This window comes from Pyxicephalus adspersus, chromosome 4, assembly GCF_032062135.1.
Source record: "Pyxicephalus adspersus chromosome 4, UCB_Pads_2.0, whole genome shotgun sequence".
Lineage (NCBI taxonomy): Eukaryota > Metazoa > Chordata > Amphibia > Anura > Pyxicephalidae > Pyxicephalus > Pyxicephalus adspersus.
In genome coordinates this window covers 57533896-57544537 of record NC_092861.1, presented here as the reverse complement: position 1 = coordinate 57544537, position 10642 = coordinate 57533896, and the positions used below count along the sequence as shown (strand labels likewise).

The following is a 10642-nucleotide window of genomic DNA, read 5'->3' as shown; positions in this document are numbered from 1 at the left end:
GAGAGCGTTCGTCACAATCATTACTCACCTAAACAGTTGTGCCCTACCCTGAAGCCTAAACAAACATTTGTATAGTTGTCACTTTTACTGAAAGTAAATCCTGTTTACAGCAGGAACGGCCTGCTTCTATACTTCCATCCTTCTGTGCAATAAAGCAGCTCTTACTGATTACCACTTTAGGTTACTAAGACTTAACAACAAGGAAAGATATTAAGAAGAAAAAAAAAAAAAAAAAAGCAATACATTTATTACAAATACAGAAAGGATATTAAGTGATTAATGCTGCTCTAGGTGTCCTGAGGTAGTAGATCTTAAAAATCTGTTTGGACTGCAAGACTATGTGGATATAGGAGATATGTATAAGCATCATGAGTTATTAGCATTCCATACAATATTCTTTTGAAATGCAAATACCAGCTTAGTGACTATGCAGCCTAATAAAAAAATAAATAAATAAAATACTTACATGCCCAAAAGGTGACTCAATTTCTTGGTTAGCTCCAGAAGGAAAGATAAAGTCGGAAGGGTCAGGATAAACCAACACACCAGCAGCTTTAGCAAGTTCAGCATTCCTAACCTGAATAGGGGAAAAAAAAGTGTAATCACAAGTTTGACAATCAGCACAGATGATTTAACCTGCTACAAAATTAGTTACCTTCTCAGAAAGGCTAATTTTTCCAGAGCGCAACAGGACCAATACTCCAGTCACATTAACATTGTTGTCACGCAAGGTGTTAAAGTCTTCTTGACGACCATAAAGACCATATACGAGTTTGCCCTTAAAACAAAGATTTCTCAGTCAAATGAACAAAAAAGACATTGTTAGAAATGCCTGTATCAATGCAGACCTATCATGAAGCCAGATCTTCTGCTTCCCTGCCTACCTCCACAGCAGAATGCACAAAATACTAAAAAAAAAAAAAAAACCCCACACTACACACTAATTAAGGCCTAGTACACACACAGATCCACTGCCACTTTTTGAAGGAGGACTGATGGTAAGTGATCATTGGAAAATTCCAATTTACTGCATGCCTCTCCCATGTTTTCCCTGACTAGAAAGGATTGGGATTCCCATCACATCAGTATGCATGATACAACTTGTGTACTTTACCAATATGTCCGATCATTACCAGCCATTACGTGTAATGGCACTCTGCTCTTCCCAAATAAAACACACACACACACACACACACACACGATCTGTATCATTTTGGGAATGCAAAAGCAAATGACATCAACAAAAATGCAAAAATCATGCTCTTTGGTTAACTGCAGCCACATCTGTATACTGCAAATCTATATGTACTACAAATAATCCCCACAAAGTAAAGAATTATTATGAGCATCCACTTACAGTAACAGAACCTTTAGGGCTGTATGCCACATATGAAGTTAGGTCATAAGTATTAATTATATTCCCAGATGCTAAAAGCTGGACCTTGTTGGACCTGCAAAACAAAAACACATTTAGCAAGCAATACAAATAGCAATCAGAAACTATTTAACCAAGTTCCTCATGGGAAATTTTTGCCAATTGTCAATACCACATTATACCCAACACCTAAAAACTCAGTTTAGAAATACGAACAAAATACTAAATTTTAAATGGGAGCAATGCAGTAAGCAATGCAATGCTTAGCACCTCTTACTTACAGCTTATACCTTCCTACATAAATATTCAAAATATTCCACTCACCGCAAAAAATATAGAATAAAATGTATAGAACTATACATTTAGAACTATAGAACTATTTTTTACTATAAACTAGCACTAACTAGAAGCGCAAAGGGCTTGGTGTATAGCTGACAGTTACATGGAATGGAATAAATATATATATATATATATATATATATTTACATATACACACACACAGTTTTATAAAACTGAGTTTCTAAGGAAGTTAAAAAAAAAAAAAAAAAAAAATATAGGATCTTCAAAATGCAGGGACTCTGTCAGATGCCCATCATATGATTATCTTAACTAGAAATGCTTAATATAACGTAAACAGCCACTGGGGATCTGGCTCAGCCAACAGCTACATAAAAAACCATAGGAGCTACTCCACACAATTAGCATTCCTTTTACTAAGTTCAACAATGGCAGCTTACATAAACACTCAGTGATCTGTCCATCTAAATAGGCATGAATTGATTAGGTGTCACTTTAATTGTTCTTAAACACAAATTATGTGCTGTAAAATGCAAGAACCGGATCAAAGATTGCCATTTAAATGTCTTGTGTTGTGTCCTTGGTCTGCTAGTATTCAGTCTGCAAAAAACAATGAACAGAAGCAGGAGGTATACAGCCACCAACAATCAAATTTGTGGGATGTTTCAACTAAAGCACATCACCCTAGGCAACATACTTTTTTTTGTAACACACCTTTATTGCCCCCTTACCATTGCAAATTTTTAATTCAACCTACCTGCCTTTGTCTTGCAAGGTGACATAATGCTCATCAGTCCACACCTTGTCCAATCCAATTTTGGTAAGTTCTCTATCCATCACTGCAGCCACAGATTCTTCATCAAAAGAGCCAGGATCGGGGGTTGTGCCAAACAAATTTCTTTATAAAAATACAAACAACAAAAAAATAAATGAAACAGACTCCTTTTATGCAAACTTTTTTTTCTAATAACCAAGTAACTTGCATTTACCAAGTCTTCACTGTCTACAGGAAGCAATTACTCCCATGAAAATCAGTAATACATAAGCAGACACTTAGGTGCCAGCCATGTATCTGTTAGTCTTAATCTTACCATGTTTTTAAGGCACCTTTGAGATTCAAGGATTAGGCTAAGCACAGTGCTTTCACTTTTCCTTCAATAAGCCCCCTTTCCAGTGCCAAGCACTTAACCAATATTTAACTGCAAGGCCCCCCTTTGGTATGCAAAGGTCTCCATTTCAAAGTTTTTATACAAATTTTTAGTACAGGACAGGTTTACTTATAAACTAGGGTATCAACAAGGGCTAGCTTGGAGCAGCTATCTAAATTGCTACATACCTAACACTTGTTTCAAAGTTAAGGTGTTCAATTCTTCTATCCAACATCGGCTTCAGATCACTCCAGTACAAGACGGTAGGGCTGTCATCTGAATAAACTTCGTGTACATCCTCTTCTTGTTTGGCACTGTCCACTTTATTCTCCTGTGTAACTGCAACACGCCCTCTATGGCTTAAGTACCCAATCAGAAAACCTGGAAGACAACGGTTTATAAAACCCACAAGTTCTGCAGCCATGTAACAAACTAAAATAAAAATCTCATAAGCGTGAGCAGGTAACCATAACTAGGTAAATATACCACCAATGAAGGATCCTGTTATCAGACAACTGTCTCACAAATATGCATCACAGGCAACCTGTTACACATGCCACTAGCGCAGACTGCCAGGTTGACAGCCTTTGCAGTTATAGGCCACCTTACTAACTGGAAGCCAGTCCAGAGCATCGAAGCCTAACCAATGCTGAAATGAGGACACGTATAAAGAAGTGGCTGAAAGGCTGTAAGAAATTGGAATTTTACATCGGCAGAACCAAGATGCAAAAGCATTAAAAGAAAAATTGTGCAATAGCAAAATAAAGGCCACACAGTTAGTCTTTGGATCTACATTTAGGCAGAGTTTTTAGTATTTACCAATGAAGAACAACAAAACTGCCGCCAGAATTTTCAGACACAAGCTCCGACTTCCATTGTTTCCATCTCTGTGTTTTAGGACAGGTTCTACCATTGTTGTATCACCGCACTCTTCGTCATCTGCCAGTTTCATTTCCACTTGGCTAGCATCTCCATCTGTCTGTGGTGTCAAACTGAAGCGAGTATATGTGAGAGGGACTCTGCCAAACTGATAGAAATAAAATATAATTAGAGGAGGGAATCAAAAAATAACAAATAAGGAAATCAAAATCTAAAGTATGACCTTTGAGGTTTAAATAGACTGCTGCCACACGTATAAAAGGTTTATAACTGCAGCAGCCTCCAAAACCCTCCCCTCAAAACCAAATTCCCTTTCATTGCAGCTTGTTAGGTATGAGCACTCCCTAAGAGGCAAACGGTTTCTATGGCATCTCTTTCACGTTCCTATTTGTCTATGAGGCAGCCCACCAGTGATCAGCAACTAGAAATGTGGGCAGGGTGTAGAACTCTTTGTAGTGTCTGGTTCTTCTTAATCTCCCTGGCGGTATTCCCGAGTGTGGCTCGGAGTTCATTTTTAGTACCAAAAGTGGTAACCCTGAGCCACACTCAGGGTGGAATTGCAAGGGAGTTTTAAAGCCTACCTGGTCCCCACATGCCCGCGGCATCCTCCAGCGATGCCGGACATCTGCTTCCCCTGGCGATGTCCACCCAGCGTCTGTGTAGAGTGGCGATGGCCGACCAGCAGCTGCGTCCCCGGCATGTGAACATTGGGGAAGCGAGGCCAGGGGACACAGATGCTGACCAGGCCATGTGGCTGGGAGGCGGGAAATTTAAATTAAGTATTTTTAAATGTCCTGCTTTGACATTTAAAAATACTCATTATTCAGAACGCCAGGGAGGTTAAAGAAAACCTGGAAACCTAAAAAGTATAGAATCTGCCATTGGCAACATTTGGATATGCTAATATTGAGACAAACACCACCTAGTGAAGTCAGGCCAAAGCTGCATGGTTTACCCACATGTGAGCTTCTAAATGGAAGACTGTACTATGCACTAAATAGAAGACTGTACATTTCAACAGGTTGTTGAAAATGCTAAAATGTTGAGTTGTTGTGCCATTTTAATTACCTCAATATTTAGTTCATGAGGTATACCATGCAATATACAATATACCATGCAAGAGTATGCACAGCATATCTGCACATTATGAGACTTGCCTGTCAAAAGAAACCTCAAATTATACCTCTAAACTGCCAAGCAACAGGCATTTATCTTAAAAAGTCAGCACCATCAAGCCCATTTCTCAGGAAGAGAGAAAAGGTTTTGCTTCAGTGCTCAGAGGTGTCATTACACAAAGGCAAAAAGCAAAAAAAAAAAAACAAAAAAAACAGCATAACAGCACCTAGTAATGTTGTGCATAGAAAGAGACTTAACCTTCATACTTTGGCTTCCTTTAGTTGCGCGAGTCTATTTAAAGTACAGCACACTTTAATATGTTAGCTTTATATAAATACTGTTTAATATTTCTATTTCTCCAGACAGGGAGCACTTTCAAAAAAAAAAAAAAAAAAAAGTCAGCAATGCTCATGACCCCCAGTTTCTCCTTTCACAGGTGTTATTTTATCCCAAGAAATGTGGGCCATGCATGTTCGTATATATTCAAACTCATTCAGCTTCTGAATTGTAGTGCATGGGTGCCCAGATCCTGACACTTATTTTCGAGAGCCTTTTTATTTACATTTACAATCCAACTACTTACAAAGTTTGTAACTGCTGACCGTGCCCTTTCCATCTTTATCAAACCCCTAGAGGGGAAAAAAAAAAACAAAATTAGAAGAACAGTAGTAAAATGTACATCACTTCTCAGAGAACACAATGCTCCAGATTACTCATACCTACAAATAATGCTTTGTTAGGTACAATAATGAAATACTGGTTATAGTATTACTGACTGAAATTCGATATAAGAATTGATTATATGTTAGCACCCAGAGGAGGGCACACTTGTGTATATGCAGGAGTCAGTTACTTACATTAGCTCAAATTATGTTTTGGAGAGGTTTTAGGACTTTAGCACCCAATACAAGAGGTTTCAGTACAAGTTAACAACAGCTTTTTTTTTTTTTACCAGTCAATAAAAAAAAAAAAAAACCCTACCCTCAAGATCTTAAAACAATGCAATTTTAATAAAAACATACAGCCAAGTTTCAGAGCCCGCAGCATGTACTATAAAATTGCCAACTGGCACTCTATTCCACATTAACTTGCCGAATCAAACATCAGTATTAACGTCCATCTATTAGGAAATTGGCAATGATTCTCAGGTACACAAGCCCAAATAAATACTAATTGCTCTGCAGTAACCTTTAGTTTGTACTCTACAAATTTAACACAATAATCTGCATGTTAGTTAGACTAAATTAGCAAATTAGCTTATCTAAGAAATTTCCCTGTGACTTTCTTGATTACACTGAATTATATTTCTTGGTTTTGAAAAAGGCAGGGAAGGGTTAGACCCAGTTTTTATTGCCATCTGTGACCCCACTTGACTCCCTTTGTTTGCCCTGGAAAACATCTCGCCAAGACAGAAGAGAAATTCAATCTGAGCTGTCAGAGTAAACAAGTGAAAGAAAATCTTCCAATGGCTATAATCGTTCCAAGGACAACTTTCTAATTGGATGAAAAACTATTTAACTTCAGGAGTATTCCTCTTATTTTCTCTAGAGCAGCATTTCTCAACTATGGTTCCTCCAGAGGATTTTAGGGGTTGCTTGAGCAATTTGTATCTCTCAGGTTAATTTAACTCAATGAAATTTTGACCATCAACAGAAGAGGCATTCTTCCTACTTACCACACCAATGTATTGCAAGTTGTGAAGTTATTTCAAGCAGTTCCTCCATGTTAAAAAGATCAGGAAACACTGCACAAGGTGGGTTGAGTCCTAACTAGCTACTTGACTTTCACTAAATGGACCTCAAAACTGTCTGAGCAGAAATACAAATTAGGAGAACATTTAGGTAATTCAGTTGTGCACCCAAACTGTAAACCTAGAGTTTACAATTAAAGTAAAGGCAGTCACTAAAACTAAAGATGGAAATAAGGGGCACCATAAATATTAAAGAATACCTCTACAACAGCTCTTCATTCGCTGTGCTCAGTGGTCACTCCCACCGGTACCCATCTTCCTATCAGACACATTATGGATGTGGGAGCCAGAACCTTGGGAGTACAGGAATGCAGCACTCCCAGAAACTGAAGGTTCTTCCGCTGCCTTTTTTTCTTTTAATGCCAAATTCACACTGGTGGTGAGGCTGCGATGATGCATTTACTGCTTCCCCGCGCCAGGTAGCGCTGGCTCTCTGGAGACACTACATGTAGCTTACCTTTGCAGCAGTCCCATAGCAAACGAATAGGGATGGCAGTGAGCGGTACCGGAACAACTCACTCCTGCCAAACATGCAGATGCTGGTTCTTTAAGAACCAGTATGTGCAAGTGCTAGAGCCACTGGCAAGGTGCCAGCCACAGTAAATTGTGGGATTTAGAAGCAGCTGTAAAGTTTATGTGAATGAAATCATTATATATGCATGGTCATGGAAGTACAGTTTAATTATGGTTCTGAAGGCATATGGACACTTCTTTTTCCTATGGGAGACAGTAGCAGTTTTTAACCTGGATTGCTAGTTCCTGCAAAAAACAACAGCCTACCCACAAATTGCTACACTAGTAGATGTACACTTTGCAAAGTTTTAGAAGTAGGAATAGAGACAGGACATAGAAATTTTACCTGCTCAAGTTTCGAGAATGCTTACTTGCATCAGAGTACTATATTGCCACTTTAAAGGATGTTTTTCCTTAATGTCTCCAGTCTATGGGTCATCAGCAAAAGTAATAAATGTCTTAGCAGGAAATGTGCATTGTGGGCAGCTGTTCATATGACCCATAGTCTGAGGTGCTAAGTAAATGCAGTGGATTATGGCAACAGAAGAGCTTTAAAACAGCAGGTTTTCAAATAATTTCTACATGAAAAAAAAAAAACATTGCTCTGGCTGCAATAATTACAAGTTCTGCCTTGAATGGCACCCAGTATTATTCCACTTATATCCTGAGAGTGGAATAATACTGGGTGAGCAGGAAGCCATGGGCCCAGTACAATAAAGAAACTGTGCTGAGATTATTACATCAGTATCACACTCTGCATTATTGACGCCATCCTGACAGCATGAAAAGGGGACCCTGCAAGTCACATGGCTGACCTGAAGGCTTGCAATACCCCATTATATCCAATGGTACATGCATCAGTCCTATTTGTTTTTTTCAACTTGAAGTAATGCTACAAAGATACCAGCAATATGGTATAAAAAAAATATTGGGTTTCACATTTGCCAAGAGGACAAGCCAGATGTAAAGAGATTATCAGCAGTAATAAAGAAACAGAACAATTACTGCTATCATGTATCAAACTAGTTTGGTATTTTTCCTCATAGTTAAATAGTAGGACAATTTTTCCCCTTCATACATTTCAGTAAGAAATTAAATGCTGCACCCAAATAACCTACAGTTTAGCTAGGTGTACTTACAGTACTGTTAAACCAGCATACATGTATTATTTCATTTTGTGTCCGAGCAGTGCACTTACATGGTAACCCTTACTACCCCTTTAGGCTGCTGTGCCCATCTATGAGATCATACAGGACTACCTTAAAAATTGCATATATATATTATAGGAAAAAGTTTCCCTTGTTACTGCCATGTATAGGGATATGCCTTGTGTGTCTAAACTAAAGCCTGTCATCTTATAGGGCAGGAAGGTGCGCCAAGGGCATTTCTATACCCTCCAACTGTGGCACATATGCCCAGCATTCATATCAAGGTCCCATTAAAATAAGCCACTGTATCTTATGTTTAAAACAAAGGAAAACATTTTTTAATGTACTTTATTGTTTAATAGAATAAGGAAGGGTGTTTTCTTTTGTGCCCCAGAGGGGACATTCCTTTTCATTCTGGTACTGTAGAAGATATTCCTTTAGAACAAGATAAATCTTCAGCTAAATGTCAAATCTCATGGCATCACCAGAGGAGAAATAGACATTTTTCCTCACTGTACAGGGGATGGACTGTCATCATTTTGATTCTATTCTCTCTTTCCCATCTCTCACCAAATTTTGAAATAAACTAGAATATTCTAGTTTGACTCTTGTATAATATATATATATATATATATAAACAATTTAATGACCCATTACTCTAAATTTAATCTATAATTAATTAGCTATACAGATTCCCAAACTACCCTTACGGGCAGCATTAACTGAGGGTATATATATCCATGTGGTTTAATGTTCAATATATCCAGAATACAGTCTGACTTCACTGGTCTCAGGCACTTGCCAGAAAAGTCACTCTGATAAAGACCAATTTATTTAGTTTCGGGGGGGGGGGGGGAAAGAAACGTGTACACAAATGGGGTATAGTTCCCTCAAACAATTGAATATATAATTTATATTTATAACACTACACAGTATTTGTTCGCAAATATCCTGAAAGATTTCAGGACAGAGAAGGCAGCCCCTACCCTTAACTCTGAATTCCATGAATCACATGAAGGTCACATTGCAGCTTGAATTGCATTGTACATAGCTTTGAAGGCTTGCACTATAAACGCTAAGCGGATTAAATAAAGATGTTATATTTGTTAGAAAGTCTAGCAGACCCACATGAACACATTCCTGTCTATAAATTCCAAGGAGCTCTAATATAGATCAAGCATGGCACTCATTTAAAAGTCAAACCTTATACAGTACTTCCTGACTTCTGCCTAAATGCCATGTGCTTAGCACACCAAGCCTTGGATGACCCTGACGCACCTTGACCATGACCTACAGACGGCAAGCTTTAATGACCTCACAGAAATTAGAAGACACAGGCCATTGTGATCTGCCAGCAATACAGGAAGGGAATCAAAAGTCACATCCATTCCCCCCCCCCCCATTTGTAAAAATGTAAAAAGATACATTGCAAACCAGTGGTCACATGGATTAAATATCTATACAATGTATTTTCTTAGTTTAGTTCTTCATGTGGTATACCATAAGTAATGATCACATAGAAATGTATACTATAAAAAAAATCAAGACCAAATGCTATTTTGTATTTTTTGATGACAGCAATGATTGATCACACATGCAGAAATAAATGCAGCAGTGCTATACAAGCAGCGTGTGGCATGAGGACACAGGAAGCAGCAGGTGAAGTGCAGGAAATAGTAAGTAAGGGGGACAGATTGCTGGGAAATCCTATTCCTGCTCGGCCATAGGCTGCCCCTGTTTGGGCTGTCAATCTATCCCTGTGCAGGCAGTTCAAGGTCAAAGTGCACTGGTAGATAAGGAGGACACACAGCACTACAAGCAGATGGGGCACACACGCCGGACATGGGTGAGACAATGTACATTCGCGTTGTGTGAATGAATGGCGCACGGGGAGAAGCAGCACGGAGCAGCGGGCTCAGCACACGTACAACACGCAGCCATAAAGAGGAGAAGCCATGTGCTCTCAGCCATCCCGCACTCACCTCCTGTCTTCTCTATGAATGCTGCATAGCGTGCTCGGAAAGTTATACCGCCCCTGATCACGTACACCAAGGACACGCCCCTACACGAGCGCGCATGTGCGACACCACGTGGTGTCCCTCGTCGTCAGGAGATATTGTTCACGTGTCTCGCCCCTGGCTCAGCCCAGCTTCCCGCACATTATAGCGCGCTATATGTGGGCTGTGTTTCCTGATAATAGTTTCTTCAATGTCATTTTTCAATTTTAAAATTAGAAACATATTTTTCTAGTTGTCAGCTACAACTGATATAGGGTTTGTGTTCCTGGCCCTTTGGTGGGTTTTGCACCCATGCACAAGTCTTTGGAAATGAACTACACACAGGTGAAATGCGGTTCATATCTGAGAGACATATCAAACAAATGCCATTACCTCCAGTCCAAAGCTTGTCAACATAA

General features: G+C 39.0%; 1 protein-coding gene across 1 annotated transcript in view; it reads right to left on the bottom strand.

Moving 5' to 3' along the window:
- Positions 1–10274, bottom strand: part of TFRC (transferrin receptor) — a 20899-nt gene extending 10625 nt beyond the window's left edge. Inside the window, exons 1-8 of the mRNA XM_072408275.1 lie at positions 10209–10274; positions 5399–5444; positions 3640–3847; positions 3009–3201; positions 2430–2570; positions 1358–1451; positions 656–778; positions 467–577 (exon numbers count right to left, since the gene is read on the bottom strand). Of these exons, the coding sequence (XP_072264376.1) occupies positions 467–577; positions 656–778; positions 1358–1451; positions 2430–2570; positions 3009–3201; positions 3640–3847; positions 5399–5431 (903 nt within the window). The 5' untranslated portion in view covers positions 5432–5444; positions 10209–10274. The remainder of the gene's footprint in view (positions 1–466; positions 578–655; positions 779–1357; positions 1452–2429; positions 2571–3008; positions 3202–3639; positions 3848–5398; positions 5445–10208) is intronic.
- Positions 10275–10642: the final 368 nt, after the last annotated feature.